Source organism: Coccinella septempunctata, chromosome 5, assembly GCF_907165205.1.
Source record: "Coccinella septempunctata chromosome 5, icCocSept1.1, whole genome shotgun sequence".
NCBI classification, from domain to species: Eukaryota; Metazoa; Arthropoda; class Insecta; order Coleoptera; family Coccinellidae; genus Coccinella; species Coccinella septempunctata.
Genome location: NC_058193.1, coordinates 5,268,611 through 5,290,384, shown reverse-complemented (window position 1 = coordinate 5,290,384; position 21,774 = coordinate 5,268,611). Strand labels below are relative to the sequence as shown.

General features: G+C 34.8%; 1 protein-coding gene across 2 annotated transcripts; it reads left to right on the top strand.

Annotated features, from left to right (window-relative positions):
• Positions 1-3,445: 3,445 nt before the first annotated feature.
• Positions 3,446-10,831, top strand: LOC123313698 (centromere protein S-like). 2 transcript variants are annotated; one of them, XM_044898677.1, is made up of 4 exons: positions 3,446-3,600; positions 10,246-10,403; positions 10,463-10,529; positions 10,584-10,831. In XM_044898677.1, exons 1-4 carry the CDS (start codon positions 3,589-3,591, stop codon positions 10,677-10,679), a joined length of 333 nt encoding a protein of 110 aa, XP_044754612.1. In that variant the 5' UTR covers positions 3,446-3,588; the 3' UTR covers positions 10,680-10,831. The 2 variants fall into 2 exon arrangements, with proteins under 2 accessions (XP_044754612.1, XP_044754613.1); XM_044898678.1 differs by lacking the exon at positions 10,463-10,529 and having other exon boundaries at positions 10,246-10,419.
• The last annotated feature ends 10,943 nt before the right edge of the window (positions 10,832-21,774 follow it).

Sequence of the window (21,774 nt, the reverse complement as noted above, 5' to 3'; positions counted from 1 at the left end):
AAGCTATTGTCTAAGTATAAGTAACAAAATTGAGTGTTTGCGACTTATATTCTTTCTGAATGTTTTTACAATAAGAGGATGGCAAAGAATTTCCTTCTAGGTAATGGGAGACCGAAAAAAGTATTGTCATTTGAGAATTTTATTTCAGGGTGAACGAATGCGAAAAGCTACTACAGGATTTCCGATGAATGTCACCGTAAAGGCGTAAAATAAGTTCCAGAAAATTCATTTTTCTATTTTTCATTTGACTTGTCCTATACATTGTGAATATCTTAAGGGATGCATAAATGTATAATTATTATACCTATTGAAGTATTAAAAATAAACAGCCAGAAATACGAGACAGTGGTCCTGTTTATTGTTAATTCATGTGAAATTTTTGTTTAAAGGTGTTCCTGGTGCCTTGAAACTTTCCTCAATTATTTTTACTTCTATGCATGCAAAATGATTCTTGTTGAGGAATTTAACATTTTTGTAATTATCCGTTATTTCCTTCTAGAGATACACATTCCCAACCATTGCATCATATGCATTTCATTCGATTTTTTTTCAAATCTACAACTGATATATGCAACTTTCAGCCAAAGAAAATATCCAAAATTAACTCTCCTGAAGCTACTGCATATTATGTGTCAATAATAATTTTCTTCCATAGGCAATATAATATATTTATAAAGTGATCTCTTGTATTTTCCATGCAAATATCTAAATTTGGTTTGCCTTCAGTCAATTTGTATAATAATGTTCGTCACTTATTTTCGACGTAATCACTGAGACTTATAAGTAATACGTAGAACAGACAAGAAAACGCTGATATAAAACCCAAAAATGTTTTGACTTTTGACAAGCTTCATAACCCCACATTTTTGTACTATACTATACCTACCTATACTTCATTCACTTTTATTTTAGCAGTCGGTTGGCCATGGAAATTTGACACATTTCACTCTGTATAGTACGAAAATGTGGGGTTATGGAGCTTGTCAAAACATTTTTGGGTTTTAAATCAACGCTATGTTGCCCGTTCTACGTAAAAGTTTCTGTTTTTACGTATTTTATCACAATGTCGAATCTCTTCGGAAAATATGTGACGAATATAATTGAAGTTTATACAAACTGATTGAAGTCATACCAAATCCAGTTATTTGCATGGAAAATACAAGAGATCAGTATAATATCATAATATGCACTAGCTTGAGGAGAGTTAATGTTCGTTATTTTCTTTGGCTTACATCATTTGTAGATTTCAAAAATATTAATCCGAAGATGAAATGCATATGATGCAGTGGAATGGAATAAACAGATAATTACAAGAATGTTAAATTCTTCAACAAAAATCATTTTGCATCAATATAAGTAAAAGGAATTGGAGTTTTAAGTTAAGATGAACTTCACCTTTGAACAAAAATTTCACATGAAAAAACAAGTAACAGGGCAACTTGCGCGTATTTGTGGCTATTCATCTTAATACATTGATGTAATAATAATAATTATAGGTATTTATTAGTACCTTAAGACATTTACATTGCATAGGACAAGTCAAATAAAAAATAGAAAAATCCATTTTAGGGAACTTATTCTCCGATGACATTTATCGAAAATCCTGTAGTAAACTTTTCGCATTAATTCACTCAAACATAAAATTCTCAAATGCCACCACTTCTTTGGGTCTCCCAATAGAAGAAAATTCTTTGTCATCCTCTTCATTCACAATCATTCTGATTGTGGAAATATCCAGCTGAAATATATGTCGTTTAGATTCAGATGAAACATTATATAAATTCTCTTACATTGAATATGTTCGCTACCGTCTGACGTATTGTGGATTTTAGAATATCAGGGTATAACTATTTAAATGAGCGGACCTGAATTCTAAATAGCACTTCCTGAAACCCTGTCTCTTTTTTCAATCACTTTCGGCATTCTCGTAATAAAAATTGATATTAGTTGAGGCAACGGCGCTATGACATTAACGACATTTCATGAGTGCCAACCTAACTTCGTTCTAGTTACGAAAACTTGAGAAAATTATTTCATGGCCAACCGACTGCTAAAATAAATTTGAATGAAGTATACAGAGTGGAATATATCAAATTTTCACGGCCAATCTGAAGATAAATGTGCATTCACCTCTCATATACGGAGTGAAGTTTTGGTACCCGCACATAAAAATTGATGATCTAGTACGGCCCTCTTCAGTTTATTCTCGCTTTCGAATTCTTTTAATGAATGTCTCAAAAAACAATAAAAAGTTTGAAAATATCATCAGAATCGATTCAACATTTTAAAAATGATAGGTGTATCTTTGATTTTCATGACACACGCACAAGCAGTCTATCAGAAACTAGTACCTATGCATAAAAGATGTTTAAATGCATAATTCCTAATAAATACTCTATATTCGATTACATCCTGCCAAATGAGACAGATGGTTAGAAATCACTCTTTATAGGTAGGTAGGTATTAGTACCTCATCATCGAATTATAAATTTAAAAAATTATTATGATAAGGGTAACCACCTCAAAATGCTGGTGATGGTTGGAACTTTGAAACTGACTTTGAATTCGATAAAGGTACAATTTATCATTAGTTATTGCCGACATGAGTTTAAGAATCTAATAATCATGTTATTAATAATCGTGGTTCTTCATTCCAATGGAATTTATAAAAATGAAACATATTGTTTGTATTTTAATTTTCAGCCAGCGAATCTCCGACCTCATGATTAGCTTGGAGAATTATAGAACTAGCTCCATCTACCGGTCGGTTTCCATTTAATCCATTGAATATCCAATGTCCGACACTCATTATTGTAGATGACTGTATACATTTTTGATATCCCTGATATCAAGGAGATATAGGAATATCTCCTTGCCTGATATCTTTTCAATTTTGGCAGCTTAAGGTCTTCAAACACAGATCACAGAGACTTGTTTCTGTGTCTGCAAATATCTTGTTTTTGAGAAATTGAACAGCTTTCTTTTTCTGTACGCACTACTTCTGAATATCGTTATATTCTGTCTACCTGCATCTGATACAGGTTTCTTCACGTCCTAAATCTGTTTCAGTCTTTATAAGACACATGACACACAGATGGCACTGGTATTGCTAGTAAACAACAAGAAGAATTCATTCATACCATATCCATATTTTAATAGTGTACTCCTTACGTATACCGCTATCATTGTATCATTGTATAAAGATCTTTATACAATGATTGTATAAAGATATTCAGAAATTGCCATTGCATTACTGAACCTTTACTTCCAAGAATTCTCCGTCGCGGTAATTCCGAGATAACTCGTTGTGACATCGCGCAATAGATGACACTACATGCTCTGAACTAAATGTTTTGCTTTGTGTTTGTTTTAGCGGGAATTTCCCATCATTTCATGTTCTCAGTTCTCCGTAATTTGTTAATGATAGATATCTATCATCGCCTTCACTGAATCAAGTAAACTTTGCGGAGTATGAAAATTGACCTTCCGAATATTTAATTGATAAACCATTTTTTTAACTGATATAAATAATAAAAATTTTGGTTGCTGTGACAACTAATAACCTCAAAATTCGACAGAACACGAATAATGTCTTTTCAGGTGAGCCTTAGTATATATATTATCTCGACTGTATTTTGAAATGAGTTGTTGTTTGTTGGAATAAATACTTACCATTGAAAGCTTAAACGTGTTATAAGGTAGAAGAGACATGCTCTTATTATTTTGGTTCAGTACTGAATAAAAAAGACAGTATATTTCATTAAACTACTTCAACTACTAAGTAGAACCTTTATTTCTAAATACCTATGCTGTCGGAAAACTATCAAATAAAGTTTTGATAAATTATTTCGGAAAAACAGTTTTTCAAAAAGAAGTAATTCTGATAATATTGATTTTATTTCCTTTGCATAATTTGGAATGAATTTGGTTTAAACCAACATAAAACTACCATTATCATATTTTCATTATTCATATAATATATACTTATTCAATGTGGGAATGATCAATCATTAAACTAAAAATAGAAGAAAAAATTTTGGAAGGGTGACCCAAATTCTATTTCCAATGAGGAAATCTCGGAAACTAAATGAGCAAGAGCAGGACACATAGCACCTTTCCGAGTTCTTTCGGAGATACAAAACAAAAAAGTATCCGGAAATTTGAAATAAAACGCACAAATATTAAACTTCTTCAATATTTATTGAATGTCCTTCAAAATAGGATCCATTTGAAGCAATACACATGTGCCAACGTTTTTTCCAATCATGGAAACATTTTTCATAGGCGCTTTCAGGGCTGGCCTTCAGCTGCTTCTGCGAATTTTCTTTTATGGTGTCTATGGAGTGAAATCTGGTTCCCCGGAGAGGTAATTCCAGTCTGAAGAAAAGAAAAAAGTCACACGGACCTAGATCAGGCGAATAAGGTGGCTGGTCGATGGTATTTATCGAGTGATTGGTCTTAAAATCGCTAATAATAGTGGCTCGATGAGTTGGTGCGTTATCGTCATTCGTCATGCAAAATCCACGAACTGTTTTGCCACAAATCCGGCCGTTTACGGCGAATATTTTCACGCAAACGTCTCAAAACAGTTAAATAGAAGTTCTTATGGGCCGTTTGCCACAATTTCCTTGATTTTTTCGACGTTATCGTTGGTTGAAGAGGTCGACGGTCGTCCTGAACGAAGCAAATCTTCGACGATCTCCTGACCGTTTTTAAAGACATTGTACCTTTCGTACACTTGTGTTTTCGATAAAACAGTGTCTCCAAAAGCCTTTTCTAGCATTCGCAACGAGTCAGTACACGAAAACACAAAATTTGAGACAAATTCTTCGTTCAATATTTTTTTTCCATTGTGAAATTCGCAGACTACTACTGAGGTCGATTGGTTTCAACAGCTGTCGTGAACAAACTAGTCGACAGACCGCGCTCATGTTTGGCATAGTAATTACGGACAGACCTACCAACATCAAATGAGAATTTCCGGATACTTTTTCGTCAGAGTGTATATTGTGTTATGAATTTTTCACTTGTCAGACATTAGGTTGGTACTACTTAATTTATTGGTGATGTGTGTTGGTGGTTTGTTGGTGGTTTAGATTTCTCTTTATGGGGATTTATGGAGATATGTGATTTGAATGATCTTGAAGATTAAACAAGACTTGTGATTAGGTCGATCACTTCTAAGATGTTGAATAATGACCACATTACAGAACGGCTATATAGCAGAATTATATCCAGTGTTCCTTGTTTTATAACATAAATATGGCATTCATGGCAAAAAGAAACAGAAGAACAGTCATATTCTCCTATATCCCCCTCAAACAAGGAACACATTTTCTTTCTGAAGAGAGCATAAACAATTCAAATATGGATCATGTAAATATTTGTTCCATATAAGATCTACGCAGGATGGCCCGAAAATCTGGAAACGGTAAATGAATATTGCGCACGGGTGGAAAATCGTAATTCTGATACTGGGGTCTTAAGGAATGCTGCCGTCAGATTTTGGGACTCATACCTCGTGTAAGGCCCAACTTCGAAATTTTAAACGCAAACCAATCATTTTTATTGCAGATTTTACATTCGAATTGGTTCAAACCAAAAAAAATTCCGTCCATTTTTGCGCCTTATGCAGACCTTTTTTTTTTAATCCGGGTGCATCTAAATCATCCAGACTAGGGGGCACAAATTGAGATTCTGGTATTGAGGATTTTCGCTGTTGAAAGGCTCAAATGAAGTGTAATAGGATATGTTGTATTCTGACCTCAAGTAAACCATTTTTAACTCACGACCCAGACGCTCCCGGATTTCTGAACAAAAGACACTGCATAGGGCCCAAATCTGGACGCAAATTTTTTAACCAATTCGGATGAAATTTCCCGCTGAATCGAAATCTGTAATGAAAAAGAAAGATTTGCTCTTAAAATTTCAAAGTTGATGATGCCCAACTTCTCCATTGGGTTTAAAATCTAGGTCTATGTCTCCAGCCCCCCAAATTTGAATTTTTCAATTTTTTATACCTCTGAAAAAAGGTTTCGTACCCCTAATTCAAATTATGGAAATACGGTTTTAAGTTTGGGGGGTCGTAGACATGCTCATCCCCACTTTCGAAGTTTTTATCTCAAACATTTTTACTAGTTCTGTACCGAAATGTACCATCAAGAAAACTGATAAGATTAAGGGGTCCTAGGCTCAGGAGGGTTTCAAATTGGGGGGACTGGAGACATCTTTTCCAAGTAATAAGATTTTGGTGTTCGAAACAAGCTGAAACATGTGTACTAGTTTGTTACCGATATGTACCGCTGTAAATGCGGCATTAATCGTGAGACTAATTAAATTGTTTTTCTCAACATCCTCCGTCCCTAGATTTATCTCCCTACTGCACAGATCTTAATTTTCTTTTTGATACAGTCAAGTTTGGGTAACCTAAGATCAGAAAGAAATGCATGGCGACGCGACGTTGAAAATAGTATTGTCATCAATTTTGCACTCGTTTAAAGTTCTGTACCGAATTATACCGTTGAAAAAAGTTTTGTACCAGTAATTGAAATGACGAAAATTCGTATTTCAGTTTCGGAGTGGATGTAGACATAATCACCACCGAGATCACCACCCACTATTGAAAATTAAAATTTTTTCTCTTTCGAAGTTCTGTACCGAAATGTACAGAAGCAAAAAGGTTTTATAATTGAATCCTACTCCAAAAATGGTCTAATGACAAAAGGGAAATCTGAAATATTCTGTTGATAAATTGAAAACAATATTACTGAAGATTATCAATCTTTCGAAAGAACCTATACTTACTGTTTCGCCATGTGTTAGCGTTTTCTGTGAATTAGAAAGTCTTTAGAGACAAAGAATTTGTGAGTTTACCAAAGAAGAGCATAGTATCCAACATAGTACCATAGTACCATAGTATCAACAATGTTGATAGTATGTTTATTGTTCGTCTTTTATCTCGACTGGTTGGAGTCTGTGTAAGAATATGCTACACGTTTTTGAAAAAAAAACGTCAATGTGTTTCCATATTATTAGTATAGATTCAACTGTCATCAGAAAATTGAAGACGTTCATTTTGCTTGTAGGCTTGTTTGAGAAACTGAAATCTCATTATTTCGAGAGCATGTGTCCAGCCCCCTCTCAATTCGAAACCCTCCTAAGACCTTTCAATCTTAGATAACAAAACTTTTTCTTTAAGGCACATCTCTGTACAAGACTTCAAAATGAAAAAAAAATTAGGGATGAGCATGTCTACAGTTACTCCAAACTGAATTCCGTATTTTCTTCATTTTAATAAGGGTACAAAGTTTTTTTCAACGGTACACTTCGATACAAAACTATACAGTACACATGAAATCTCATTATTTCGTAAACATGTCTCCAGGACCACAATTTGAAACCCTCCTAGAACCCCTTAATCTTAGGGTACAAAACTTTTTCTTGAGGGTACATTTCCGTACAAAACTAGTACAAAACTTTGAAAGAAAAATATTTGCAATTTCAAAAGTGGGGGGAGCATGTCTACGACCCCTCCAAACTGAAAATCGAATTTTCATCTTTTCAGTTAGGGGTACAAAACTTTTTTCCGACGGTACATTTCGGTACAAAACTTTATCATCAAAAAAAATTGAAAAATTCAAATTTGGGGGGGCTGGAGACATAGACCTACAAAATCTGATGGGACAATTCGATTCCTTAACCTAAATTACCCTAGTGTCAGATTTCCGATTTTCTACCCGTGGCCGAAATGAAGTAACCAGACTTTTGGACCACCCGATATATGTAATACCTTTATGTGATATGTAATGTGAAAAAAGATTTGTTCTTGAGATTGCTTCTACAAGAACATAACAAATCATGGAAATTAATATAAACTCTTGCCATAATATTGAACTCAAATTTTGTGTTTTTAAATGGTGTGTTCTTATCAATCATTGTTGAAAAAAAATTTTCAAAACAGTGTGGCATGTGAACGAATGGACTCCTGTTCAAAAACAATGTTTTCAAAAGTCAGATTACAAAGTTGATGTCAAAAGATTAGTGCTCAAAACTCAAAGAAATCAGCAGTTCACTGATCTTTTGGCATAGGTAATAAAGTTTTTGTGAACATTGTGCCTATATTATGCGCTTTGAAAATATTAAGAATACTATTGCGAATTCGAAGTATATGATATATTCATTTATTTCTACAAATTACATGCTGCATATGAACGAATAACCTATATCTAATCTGCACCAAACAGATCATTATACAGGGTCTTTCACGAGGAACCTCACCCATATTTATACGGGAAACTACTGAACGTATTTTCATGAAATTCAGCACTTATAAGTATTTCACGATGCTGATAAAATCTAAAATATTTTCAAGGCATGAGCACCTCCGGTTTTTCCGGAAATGGCGTCAACTTCCGTTTTTCAAATTAGAACACCATTTTTTTATTGCAGAAATAGATTCCTTAGAAAATTTCAAGTTATTTTGATGTAACATTTTTCAGTTTCGGTTGGAAAATTCTCTCTGAGCGGGAAAATTCGAAAAAAAAATCGAAAATAGAGCTCCGCTGAAACAAGAATAACTTCGAGGTTTTTGGATGGAAAATTTTCATTTTTGGGATTTTTCAAGATGTAAGATTGATGTATCCACTTTGAAAATCGAAATCGCGATTCATGATACAGGGGGTGAAAAAATCGCTTTCAAAGTTAGGGATGACAAAATCGTGAAAAGTCAATTTTTTCAAATTAGAACCCCATTTTTTTATGGCAGATATTGAATCTATGTTAAAAAATAATGTGAGTGTATGCATCACACCCTTGCCCTAAAGTAGATATTTTCTGAGTTATTCACAAAAAACTGTTTTTCGTCTTGAATTTTCCGCTATTTCTTTTCCCTTCACGCCAAAAAGATGAAATTTTCGGAACTGTTACTTAAACCATGTTTTAGATTTTACTACCCTAATATGCAAGAGAAAAAAGTTACAGGTTGTTCCTAAATAGATGGCGAATTTTGATTCGAATTTGTATCGGAAACCTCTTTATTTCAACTAATCGGCCATCGGTTTTCTCTTCAGTGATAAATAAATAATTCCTTATGAACCATATGCAAAAACTTACCATGTCTTACATTCTTTTTTTTTAATGATAGATATCATTAATTACATCTGCCAAATTCCTCTTTATTCAGTAGCATTTTGTGTTTACTATTAATTTGGTGATAATTCGTATTAAGTTATAAAATCGATCACTATGCCTAATTTTACCAATGAAGAAATTAACGGTCAAAACTTAGAGCATCTTCTCTAGTTATAACTGCGAGAATTTGCCATGATTCTCCTAATAGTAACTTGAAGTCGGTTTCAAGAAGGGGTGAAAAATCTACAGCATGGTTCAAATAACAGTTCCTGCAAGTTTCATCTTTTTGGCGTGAAGGGAAAAGAAATAGCTGAAAATTCAAGACGAAAAACAGTTTTTTGTGAATCACTCAGAAAATATCCATTTTAGGGCAAGGGTGTGATGCATACACTCACATTATTTTTTAACGTAGATCCAATATCTGCCATAAAAAAATGGGGTTCTAATTTGAAAAAATTGATTTTTCACGATTTTGTCATCCCTAACTTTGAAAGCGATTTTTTCACCCCCTGTATCATGAATCGCGATTTCGATTTTCAAAGTGGATACATCAATCTTACATCTTGAAAAATCCCAAAAATGAAAATTTTCCATCCAAAAACCTCGAAGTTATTCTTGTTTCAGCGGAGCTCTATTTTCGATTTTTTTTTCGAATTTTCCCGCTCAAAGGGAATTTTCCAACCAAAACTGAAAAATGTTACATCAAAATAACTTGAAATTTTCTAAGGAATCTATTTCTGCAATAAAAAAATGGTGTTCTAATTTGAAAAACGGAAGTTGACGTCATTTCCGGAAAAACCGGAGGTGCTCATGCCTTGAAAATATTTTAGGTTTCATCAGCATCGTGAAATACTTATAAGTGCTGAATTTCATGAAAATACGTTCAGTAGTTTCCCGTATAAATATGGGTGAGGTTCCTCGTGAAAGACCCTGTATATTCGAATTAAATTTTCATGTGCTGTATACAGAGTGAGTCAATTTGTACCGAGCTTTCTGGAGGTAATGGTACTTTGAAAAATAAGTATTGTTTGATGAATGAACTCATGGCCCAAAATGCATATTGAGGGAGATATATTGAAGTTGATAAAATTAAAAACTTAATTAATTTTTTTTCAGAATGCAAAACACAACATCTATAGTACTTCCAGAAAAATTTGTAGAGAAGTTGGAGATGAAATGGGTGTAGAATATGAGGCAAACGCCTTGGATCTCATTGCAGAACTTGCCGTGAAAAAACTGTCTTTATATGCTACTGATCTAGAAGCTTTTCAAAAGTGCGTATACTGTAAGGTAAGGTTCTCTTTAGTAGTATCTAATTCTTAATATATTTCAGACATGCAAAAAGATCCACAGTAAATGCAGATGATGTCAAATTACTCGTCAGAAGGAATGATTCCCTTGTATGTTCAAAACACCTACACTATCAACTTATTAATATTCCTACTTCGTTTCAGAAAGAATTAGTGGATAACAAACACAACGATCTTCAGGGGAATAAACCACCAGAAGCAAATGTAGGTGTCAAAAGAAAAAGGAAGACAAACACTTGAATGATATCAAAAATAAATAATGAATTATTCGAAATATTTTCATTTCTTCTATGAAAGATTTCAAGTATTTTTGATGATATTCATCATAACCTTCGAAAACAAATTGGATTCGTAATGTAACATTTTCTTTACTGATTAAAACGTCCAACCGATTAAGATTATTTATTTATACTTATCCTAACACTAATAACTAACAAACCAACTTCCACTCGTCCGTCGCTTGCAGCGTAAAACTGAACTGTACTGTACTGTTCTCCAATTTTTGTTTGTTTGATATAGCAGGGGGAATCCGCAACAGTGAAAACACGGGGCTCTATCTCTCGCCCAGAGGAACGAACCCATTCCTAGGGAACTCACTCTCCTGAGTTCGCGACCCACTAAACTTAACCTGCTTTACATTGGTTCCGAGCATTTGCCTATAAACCATATATCTCTTGATCGGTTTATTTCTTCTTGCACATTGTCGTGCTAGGTTTTTAATGTTCGTCCATGTCAGATATCTCTTCTTAGTATAGTTTAAATAAGTTCCCGTACTCATTTTAATCTCTCCTCAATTGATCTCGCGGTCTCCATTTGTAAATTCTCATTCTTCCTCCGGATCGTAGTCCACTAGTCTCCTGAGTTCTTCGTTTGGATGTTCTGTAACGATACTTGATTGTTTTAAATAAAAATCGAACCTCGTTTTAAATATCCGTTTCCCTGAATTTTCCAGTTGAAGCAATGCAACACCGTCTGATGGAGATTTTAGTTTCAATACAGTTATTCCGTTTCATTTTGGGAAATATTTTTCAGATCCTGAAATATTTTATTCAAATTCCGTAAAATTTAAATTTCCATCATTAATCCGCCGTAAGAATCCAAAACAAAGAAAAACTGTCTTTCGGCACTCGGCGTTGTGTTTCCGTCCACAAAAACACTCCGAATTCAGCATAAAACAACGTGGATTGCTGATAACGACAGTTTCTTTTACCGATAAAGAGATAACCGCCACCGAGAATATTTCTGCTGGAGAGAATATTCCAGAATACCGAAATTTTGGATGCAATTTTAATCACATGACTGTGCACATGTTGAAAAGTTGATACCACCAGACGAAGGTGATTCTTGATTCTGCATTTCATTATTCATTCTTGATTCTTTTTTCATTCGTGATTCTTTATTCAGTAATCTTTCTTGCTTCATTTTATTCACTGTTTGGCGATTAAGTCATTCCTGGTTGATTCATTCTTTCTTCTTATTAGAGTTTTTTTTTGCTTCCCTTTTCATTTCTCTAAGTGGTGGTGTGACCGTACCGGAACAAACTGTAAGTCTTTTCGTGATACCGCATACTTCGTGATTGCATTATTTTATTTGTTTAATTGTGTTAATCCTTGTTGTTAGTGTTTAACGCAGACTTCTGTCGCCTGGTTCTCTGGTGAACCAAGACCAGTCGACGGAAATCTCGAAGTTTTTCTACTGGTAATGCTTGGCGTGTACACCCAAGGTTGCCACGGAAAGACCACAGTAACCTATCCCGTCCTACCCCTGTTGTGCTCCGTTTAGATTTCCCGTTTACCGCAGACTTCTATCGCCTGGCTATCTGGTGACAGAAACCAATCGGCAGAAGTCTCGAAGTTTTTCTGATGGTAATGCTTGGCGTGTACACCCAAGGTTGCCTCGGAGAGACCACGATTAACTACCCCGTTATCCTGTAAATTGTTGCATTGTGTTTCACCTGCATCAACCCCGTTCCGTTTATTGAATAGTTTCAATTCTGATTGGCCTGTATACTGAAAATCACTGAAAGTGCTCGGGATCAAACCCATTGCTAAATTAACCGATTACAGAGACTTGGATCTTTCTGAGACACCCGGTTACTGTAAATTTTGTATAAACCCCGTACATTCTTTATTGTCTTAGAAGGAATCAAAGTGACCGCTATTGATTTTCTTTCTTTAATGCCTGATAGTTTGACTAAATATAATTAATTTGAATATTCTTTAATTCATTAATTTCACTTTGTTGAGTTTGAATTTCTGATCACCGTGACAAGTTGATTATTGCATTTCTGTTTTCCTCATTAACTTGGTCATTAGCTGTACATATATATTTCTTGACTTGGAAATAACTGTATGGTTCACTGTTATTTAGATTATTATAATAAAATTCGGTATTAAAGTACTTGTTATCGCTTCCACCTTAGATAACCCCGAAGTCTGTCTCCGACTAGTAGGTTACCGACCAAGAGATGAACGGTTTATAGGCAAATGCCCGGAACCAAAATTCAAGAAGCATTTGAGGGTTTTTAGTGGGTCTCGAGCTCAGGCGAGTGAGAAACCCCACACTGTTCCCCCTCAGGAGATGAGGTTGGTTCGTCTGTCTTGCAGATTTTCCCCCTGCTACACAAAAAAAAAAAACCGACTAGTAGGTACCTGGGTGGGTTTACTATTTCTCCCTATTGAAAGAATAGCTGGCGCTCGAGATTAAACCCTTTTGCGAACCAAACCCGTTACAGTTCCTTCGCTTGTTCGAATAACTTCAGCTTTCCTCTTCATAAATTGGGTGATGGTTTCCCAGTTCAAATCTCGATATATCTGTTTGTTCCTGACAAACCAAGGCGCATCTATGGCACATCGTAGTAGCTTGTTTTCTGTTGCCTGAATTCGTTGTATATGACTCTTTGCCGTGAATCCCCAAGCACCTGATCGATAAGTCAGCTGCGGTCTAGCAACGGCTTTGATTATTTTCAGTTTTGTCTCATTTGACATGTGGTTCTTTCTACCAATCAGCGGGTAGAGCATATTCATCGCTGCCTTGGTTTTGTCAACGGCTTGTTTAATATGGATTCTCCAAGTTAGACCTTTGTCTAGGGTGATACCTAAATACATATTTCGCTTTGTTTTTCCACTCGATTTCTTTTCTATCTACCTCTTGGTTTGTTGTTCTTCTCAGTTTTCTCTTCTGCAGTAATATCGCGTGGCTCTTTTGTTTGTTGAGTTTTATTTTCCACTCAATATACACACCAGTCATTTATTTCATCTATAGCTTCTTGTAATTTTCCTTGATTTCTGGCTTGCGATGTCGCATGACGATTCCAGTGTCGTCGGCATATAGTGTCAGCATAGTCCTTGGAGATTTTGGTATATCGTGAATATATATGTTATACAGTAACGGACTAAGTACTGACCCTTAAGGCACTCCCACTTCCATATATATGGTTTTGGAGTTTTCTCCTTCCACTTTCACGTAGAATTTTATGTTCCTCGAATAATTCCTAATCAATTTGCACAGTTTGATTCAATATCCAGCATATCTCATTTTGTAAATCAATCCTTCATGCCATACTCTGACGAATGCTCTGGCGACATCTAGTAGTACAAGACCAGTTGCTTGTTTATTTTGTACTCCTTCTGTTATGTATTCTGTGAGTCTCAGTAATTGCTGTTCTGCTGAGTGATCTCTTCTGAATCCGAATTTCTCTGTTGGTATGAGATTCAGAATTTCAGTTTCTTCTGTAAGCCTCCTGGCTATTACTCTTTCTACTAATTTTCCTAGGGCGGACAATAAATTTATCGGCCTGTAGTTTTAGGGGAATTTTTCATCTCTGCCTGGCTTGTTGAATACCATGACTTCTGCAGTTTTCCACTTTTTTGGATAGTGTTCAGTCCTCATTATACCGTTTGCAATATTTATGAGAGCAGCTATACTTTTTCTAGGTAATTTCTTCAACATAGCATTCGTTATTTTATCATCCGGGAGCTTTTCTATTTTTCAAGCTTCTGATTATCTCCTTCATTTCAGATGGAGAGGTTGGTTCATCTATTTTGTCGTCTACTGGTGTTTCGTCTATTTCTTCTTCGTTGTCGTCAACTAGTTCTTTCAGATCTTCATTATCGTCATCAGGTCTGTAATTTATTCTCGATTCTCTTTCGATCGAGTCCGCCAGGGCTTCTGCTTTACTCTGCAGAACTCTTTCTAAAAATGATCAAGAAATCTAGAACTCTTCCTTTTTCAACGAAAAATAGCTTCAGAACTCATTTTTTCAAAAAACACGGCGCCTGCACCGCGTGAATTATTGCATTGATTAGACGCCTTTTTTGAATAAGATACTTGGTTTCTTTTTATGAATAATATACATATTTCATTGATTGATTCATGGTGTATTGATTGACTGAAACTTGGGTATTTTAACAAAGATTTTGGAGATCAATCTTATAAAAACAATTCATCAAAAGCAAATATGAGTTTTGATGGATTTTCTTACCTAACATCTGAAACAAAAGGAATAAAGATTGTTGTTCGATAAAAATTGCTGCTCTTATTCCAGTATGCTCTTGGACTTCAATTTTTATTGTGTCGACATGTTTCTGCCTATGGTCATCATCAGAACACAATTTAAAAACAATACATATCGAAATAGAAAAGATTCAACTGTTGATCGAAAGACTGGCGTGCTTTGGAGGAAGGCTTCCACTATGAAAAAACCGGTTCGTATTTTAAGTTAGAGAGACCTTCACGATGATAAACACACAGAACCAAGAGAAATCAAAAGGATGGAAAATGGGAGGTAACTAACTCACTGTATGTCCTAATTGATATAAAAATGCACAGCTTTTAGCACATTTTTTGGGGTTAAAATGGTTTTAAATTGTCGAAATACAGAAATTTAGACACAGAGAACTAACGAAGAACACATGCGTGGGAATTATCCAATCTGGAACATATCGACTGCACCGAAATAAACCGACGTCACGGAATGTAGGCTAGGAGTGTTGGAGTGTAGGAGTAAAATGCACCGAAGCAATTTTGTCAGATATCGACCAAGGAAAACAAAGGGGGAAACAAGTTATTGAAGAGGCATTTAACGTGTCAAACCTATCGTTCTCCGAGTGTTTAAAAATTTCCAACTCTACCATTATGCACTGTTTCGACCCATATGGGCAAGTGTGCAGCAACTCCGTGTCGTCGACAGGACTGAAACAATGGCTGGTTTCCCTCAAGTGTACCCCGAAGACCGACTTGTTTTTAGAGGAAGACTTACTACTCTGTAGATGTTCGCGAACCCTTGTACCTATTGCTCTTCCACTTCGCCCAATGTACACAGCGGGTCAGCTCATCTCCCCGCAGCTGAGCTTATATACTCCGTTCCTCCGTTTAGGGATAGGTGTCTTGTCCCGGGACAGAATCTGGCTCAAAGTGTTCGTTGATTTGAAAAATATCTTGAGGCCTGCATGACGCGTCAATACACCAGCTACTTTGTTGGATATGGGTCCGAAGAACGTCTTTTTTAACTGGTCTACAACATGGGGATCAATCCCGTTTTCAGATGCGATGGATTTGATGACTGCGATCTCTTCACGGAAGGATTCTTCAGATAATTCTTAATTTTTTCCAAACGATATTGTGTAACAAATAATATCGAATGATGATGATTACGTTATTTATGAATTTGATGATCGTGTATAACGTTTCAGAGCGTCTATCAGATCAGGAAATGACGTGAAAATCTTCGCTCTATTTACACTTACCTACAGATAGTGTTATTTGCAGGAGTGATTTAGACAAAAATTCACATTTCTTGTTATACAAATCCAAAGCTTCAGGATAAACACATGGTTTTCTCAAATGATCCTTCAATCTTCAATTAAAAAGTCAGTGTAAGTGCTTATATCCAAATAAATATTGACGCGAAGGGATAACCACTTCCGAAATCGATGTACTTTTGATGTCCAAAATTATAATCCCAAATCGTGAAATCATCATCGAAATCATATTAATTTCCGAAACACCCTATACAGCAATGAATTTCCGAAATCAATGTACAGGGTGGGCAAATTTCGATGTTTTAGTACTACAGCTTTTAAACCAGAGGAGATAGACAAAATCTGATACCGCATTCTCGTTCTCTTTTTCTGAGAAACTTACAATAGTAGTAGTCATTTTTGGCCACTTTCTTTTGTTTTCGAGTTATAAGCAAAAAGTGGAAAAATGGCGATATCGAAATAAATTTATATCTCCGCTAATACTGATGATAGAGCTCTGAAATTGAAACATTATACAGGAACTTTTTTACGAAGAATCTAGTGGCGTGCTCGCCTTTTTAGCAGGATTTTTAATTACGAAGCTATGACCCAAAGTTATGTTTTTTAAATGGGAACACTAGTTTTTTGTGCAATTTTTTGAAAGCTCAATTTTTACTGATTTCAAAAATATATATCATCATATGGTTTGTATCAATATAAATAATAGAAAATGGTGAAAAACACTTTTTTCCAATATTTCTATGGTTTCAACTTTTGACGAGCACAGAAAAATAAAGTTTCCTATAACAAAAGCAGTCTCCTTCCGGCAATGTCATTCTTTTTATGCTTTTTACCAATTTTCAGAAAATTTGAATCAAGATATATTTCATAAATTTTCATAATAATGAAAGGACTTATAGAAAGAGACACTGGTAATCTTACGATGCTATATTTTTCTATGCTCATCAATAGTTGAAACCATAGAAATATTGAGAAAAAAGGTTTTTGACCATTTTCTATTATTTGTATTGATACAAACCATATGATGTTATATATTTTTGAAATCAGTAAAAATTAAGCTTTCAAAAAATTGCACAGAAAACTAGTGTTCCCTTTCAAAAAAACATAACTTTGGGTCATAGCTTCGTAATTAAAAATCCTGCTGAAATCGCGAGCACGCCACTGGATTCTACGTAAAAAAGTGCCTGTATAATGTTTCAATTTCAGAGCTCTATCTCAATATTAGCGGAGATATAAATTTATTTCGATATCGCCATTTTTCCACTTTTTGCTTATAACTCGAAAACAAAAGAAAGTGGCCAAAAATGACTACTACTATTGTTAGTTTCTCAGAAAAAAAGAACGAGAATGGGGTATCAGATTTTGTCTATCTCCTCTGGTTTAAAAACTGTAGTGCTAAAACATCGAAATTTGCCAACCCTGTACATTTTTCACAGAGTGGTTACCCCCTCGTGTTGACGTGATATGAAATCAAACAGCGCAAATTATAAAAGTACAAAACTTTACTAAGTAGGGTAGTGCTTCTGATTTCACTCAGTTCCCAATAAGGTATGAGAAGTATGGACAAATACAATATGTTTTCCAAAAATATATTCTAAAATACATAGCGTATTTGAAATTTGAAAATTTTTTTTTTAAAATCTGTTTGTTAATTTCTAGTCAGCAACTCTGCTTTCGGCACTTATGTTGTAAGTTTTTGAAGACTCGACATAATCGACATCAAGGATTTGGTTAGCTCCTCTTGTACGTGTCAGCTCCATCAGTAATTCCTTTACATTCAATGAATACTGAAAATTTTGTCATCCATGAAAATTATGTTATTGGAAGCTTTCGATCAATTACCTTTATTTTTGAATTAAGATGCCAATAAACATCCTGTTGCAATGTAATCATCTATCTGGTCATCTATATATGTATACTTTCTCCTCATTGGGATAGACTATTTGTTTGTTGAATCATTTTCGCATAATTTTGTGCTGAGCATTTCTAATCCTTGTGCTTTGTGTAGCACATTTTTCATTTCTTGTAGCATAATTTCTGGTTTTTATGGCACTTTTTCAGGTTTCAATGGAATGCCTTGAGTTTTTTATCATCTTGTAGTCCCTCAGGGTCTGCGGAGAAAGACGAATAATTATAAAATATTACAGGCGATGAATCATAACAGATTACAATGAAAGGAGTGTTGTACTCACTCATATTTGGTGGAAAAAATTATAATTTGGAAAACTTTCAACAAATGAAACATTTAAAAGTCCACTTCCACGAGGGTTCATTTACGCAGATATTCAATGTCTGGGTTGAAATCACTAAACATGTTCGTCTTTGACATGTACTGTAATGTATGTGTAAAATCAACTGAGCGTTGTTCAATGTTTGTTGTTCAATGGTTCATTTTTGTTGCTTCCCAGTGCCACCTAGCTTATTTCAAGTTTTTCCGGATACTTTTTCTCACAAAACACCTCAAAGTTTGTTTTCCTCCTCTCTACCCTCCATAAAAATCATTTTCTCCTAAAAATAACTACCTACTCGTTTTCCGGAACTTTCACCGTGTTCTCTTCATTGATGTTCGGTCTCTTATAATTAATACAAGATTTTCCAAGCAACCAAATGCTGCTAAGAATTTACGGGTTTCAAAAATCGGGTTGTCCCAGGATTATTTCGTCATTTCACTTTTCTACAAACTACCATTCCCTTCACGTACCTGTAAATATTTCGACACATAACGACTGCAGGACTGCTTCCTGTATTGGCCGTAATGCAAAAGTCTGTAACGAATAATGGAGTAGCAAATTTATCCATTCAGTGGGTCTCGGAAAGGATTATTGTTCCGCTGTTTTCAGGTGCTTCGAAAGATACAATATTCATAAATTAACAAATCGGTAGTCATTAATAAGGCAACCTGCATAACAAAGTTCCATAATTAATTCGTCATTATCTGAATCTCATTCCGAATGCCGTGATCGGATCGAAAATCGCTGAACCCATTTTAAATTATCTTCTGGTAGTTGTTACTGCATCGTCGCGTCATTATTCATCGTAAAAGAAAATCGTGGATCTGTATTATTAAGTAGGCAGAATAATTAATCATAATTTTGTAGGTCTCATTATGCAGTAATTGAGTATAGAATTTTACATGAAATTTATTTAGGTAATTTTGAAGTAATAACGGCTGCTTATTATTTTAATTATTAACACTATAATTAAGAGAGCGAAAGAACGCTTCGTTTCTAAGTTTGGATTTATAGCTTGATAGCTATTGTAATTAATATCAATCTTCGCAAATGAGCATTCGGATCCTCAGCATATTATTATCATTCGAGGTGTGTCTTGGCGAAGTATGGAGTAATAATTCAACGAAATTGTTTTCAAAACTTGCCAGTTTGTGTACAGGCCGCTTCAGATTAATAATGAGTATTCATAACGGACGATGAGTATTTGCATTCATCATTCTACCCTTTTTTGTATGTACCGTTTTATAGATTTTGAAACTGTTGTGAAGATAGCACACAGCTGACTTTCTCCCGTATTGGTATTGGCAGTAGGGGAATAAAAGCATTGAACATACAGTGCATCCCATTTTGGGAGAGACAGCTAGGTTTTTGGCTTGCTATTTAAGATAGAGCCTTGAGGTTTTTACGTTCCTGTCCTACTTTTTTGTGGAACCCAAGTTGGCCTAATCAGATTTTGCATAACTGTTTCCGTTTATGATATACAGGGCGATTTTGGAAATTGATACTTTTCGAACCCTTCCTTTATCTCCGAAGTCATTATTAGAAATAATGCTGAGCTAAAAAACTACGTCTGATACAGAATTCTGCGTGGAATACAGGGGCGTACTCAATTTTTTTTTTCGAGGTATGATTTTGAAGATACGACACAAACCTGTAGTTTTTTCAATGGAACACCCTGTATTTTATTACTTCATTTTTGTTATTTTTTCCCTTTAAAATGACGTATAATATTATATAGGTAGGATGTTCAGAAATGCCAAAAAACACTGAAACATCACATAATGATGAGTTTTTGTTAGTGGGCCATGAATTTCCCATATAAAAGATGAATTATTTGGATAATTTTCATTTGTGATTTTTACTTATAGTATAGTAAGTACCTACCTAGATGAAATCATAATACAAATAAGATACAGAAGAAATACACAATAAAATACTTATCATTGATAGAAATTTTCACCATTACATAATATCTTACTAATCAAACTGTTCAAATTGCTGTCCAGTTTCCTTAATGCATAATTGACAACCTTTTTCAATATACGGCTGAGTGCATTTTAATATTGAAAAAGTGCGGTTTTGTAAATCCTGGAAAGCTGCCTCTGTTGATGCACGAAGTTCTTCGGGACTGTTGTACCTGAAAGACAATAATAATTCATAGCAATGACAGCTAGATCAGATTTGTTTTGTTCTCTCCAATGCCTATTTGATAAAACAATGCTGTCAAATGCATAGTAGCCATAATAACAACAAGGATGTTTTTATCATCCATGACCGAATACTTTTGATATTCAAAAGTAATAATTCATTTCTTGAAACTTGGGAAAGTCATGACCCACTAACAAAAAATCATCATTATGTGATGTTTTAGTGTTTTTTAGCATTTCTGAACATCATACCTATATAAAATTATACATCATTTTGAAGGAAAAAAACGCGAATTCAAGTAATAAAATACAGGGTGTCCCATTGCAAAAAATATAGGTTTGTGTCGTATCTTCAAAATCATACCCCGAAAAAAATATTGAGTACACCCCTGTATTCTACGCAGAATTCTGTATCAGAAGCAGTTTTTAGCTCATCATTATTTCTAATAACTTCGGAGATAAAGGAAGGGTCCAAAGAGTATGAATTTCCAAAATCGCCCTGTATCATAAACGGAAACAGTTATGCAAAATCTGATAAGACCAACTTGGGTTTCACAAAAAAGTAGGAGAGGAACGTGAAAACCACAAGGCTCTATCTTGAATAACAAGCGAGAAACCTGGCTGTCTCACCCAAAATATAAATACAAATTTAAGCAGGGTGAAAATGACGCGAAAATCTATTTTCGTGTAGATAATTTTTTCCTAGAAATCGAAAAACTGACAAAAATGAAATTCAGCATATTAGGTGAGGGTGGTGAACCCCTAAAATTTGAGCATGATATCCACTCAATAAATAAATTGATAAATTTGATTTCTACAATAATTCAATTCTATACGACTCATGCTCAGTGGAGTTGCTAGATAGTCAAAGGTCTGGAGCAAAGAACAAGATGTGGCCCACAAAACATCTTGTTATTGAAAAATTAAGCGGAATTCAATTGGGAATATAAATAAACATAGAACTCTTAGACATCAAACTATGGAGAGTAGAGAGAAGGAGAACGATCGCTGCTTTGAGACCACAGATTTTTTGTCCCCTAAAATATGTACCAATAGGGTAGTTCATGCTTTTGCCACCAGGCGCGCTGGCCATCACGAGAGTGCGAAATTTTGATTTAAACAAATCAAATTGTAGTTGGCTGAGTAAACTGTTTCCCTGCTGACAGATGATAGGAATATTATTATTTTCGAGTTT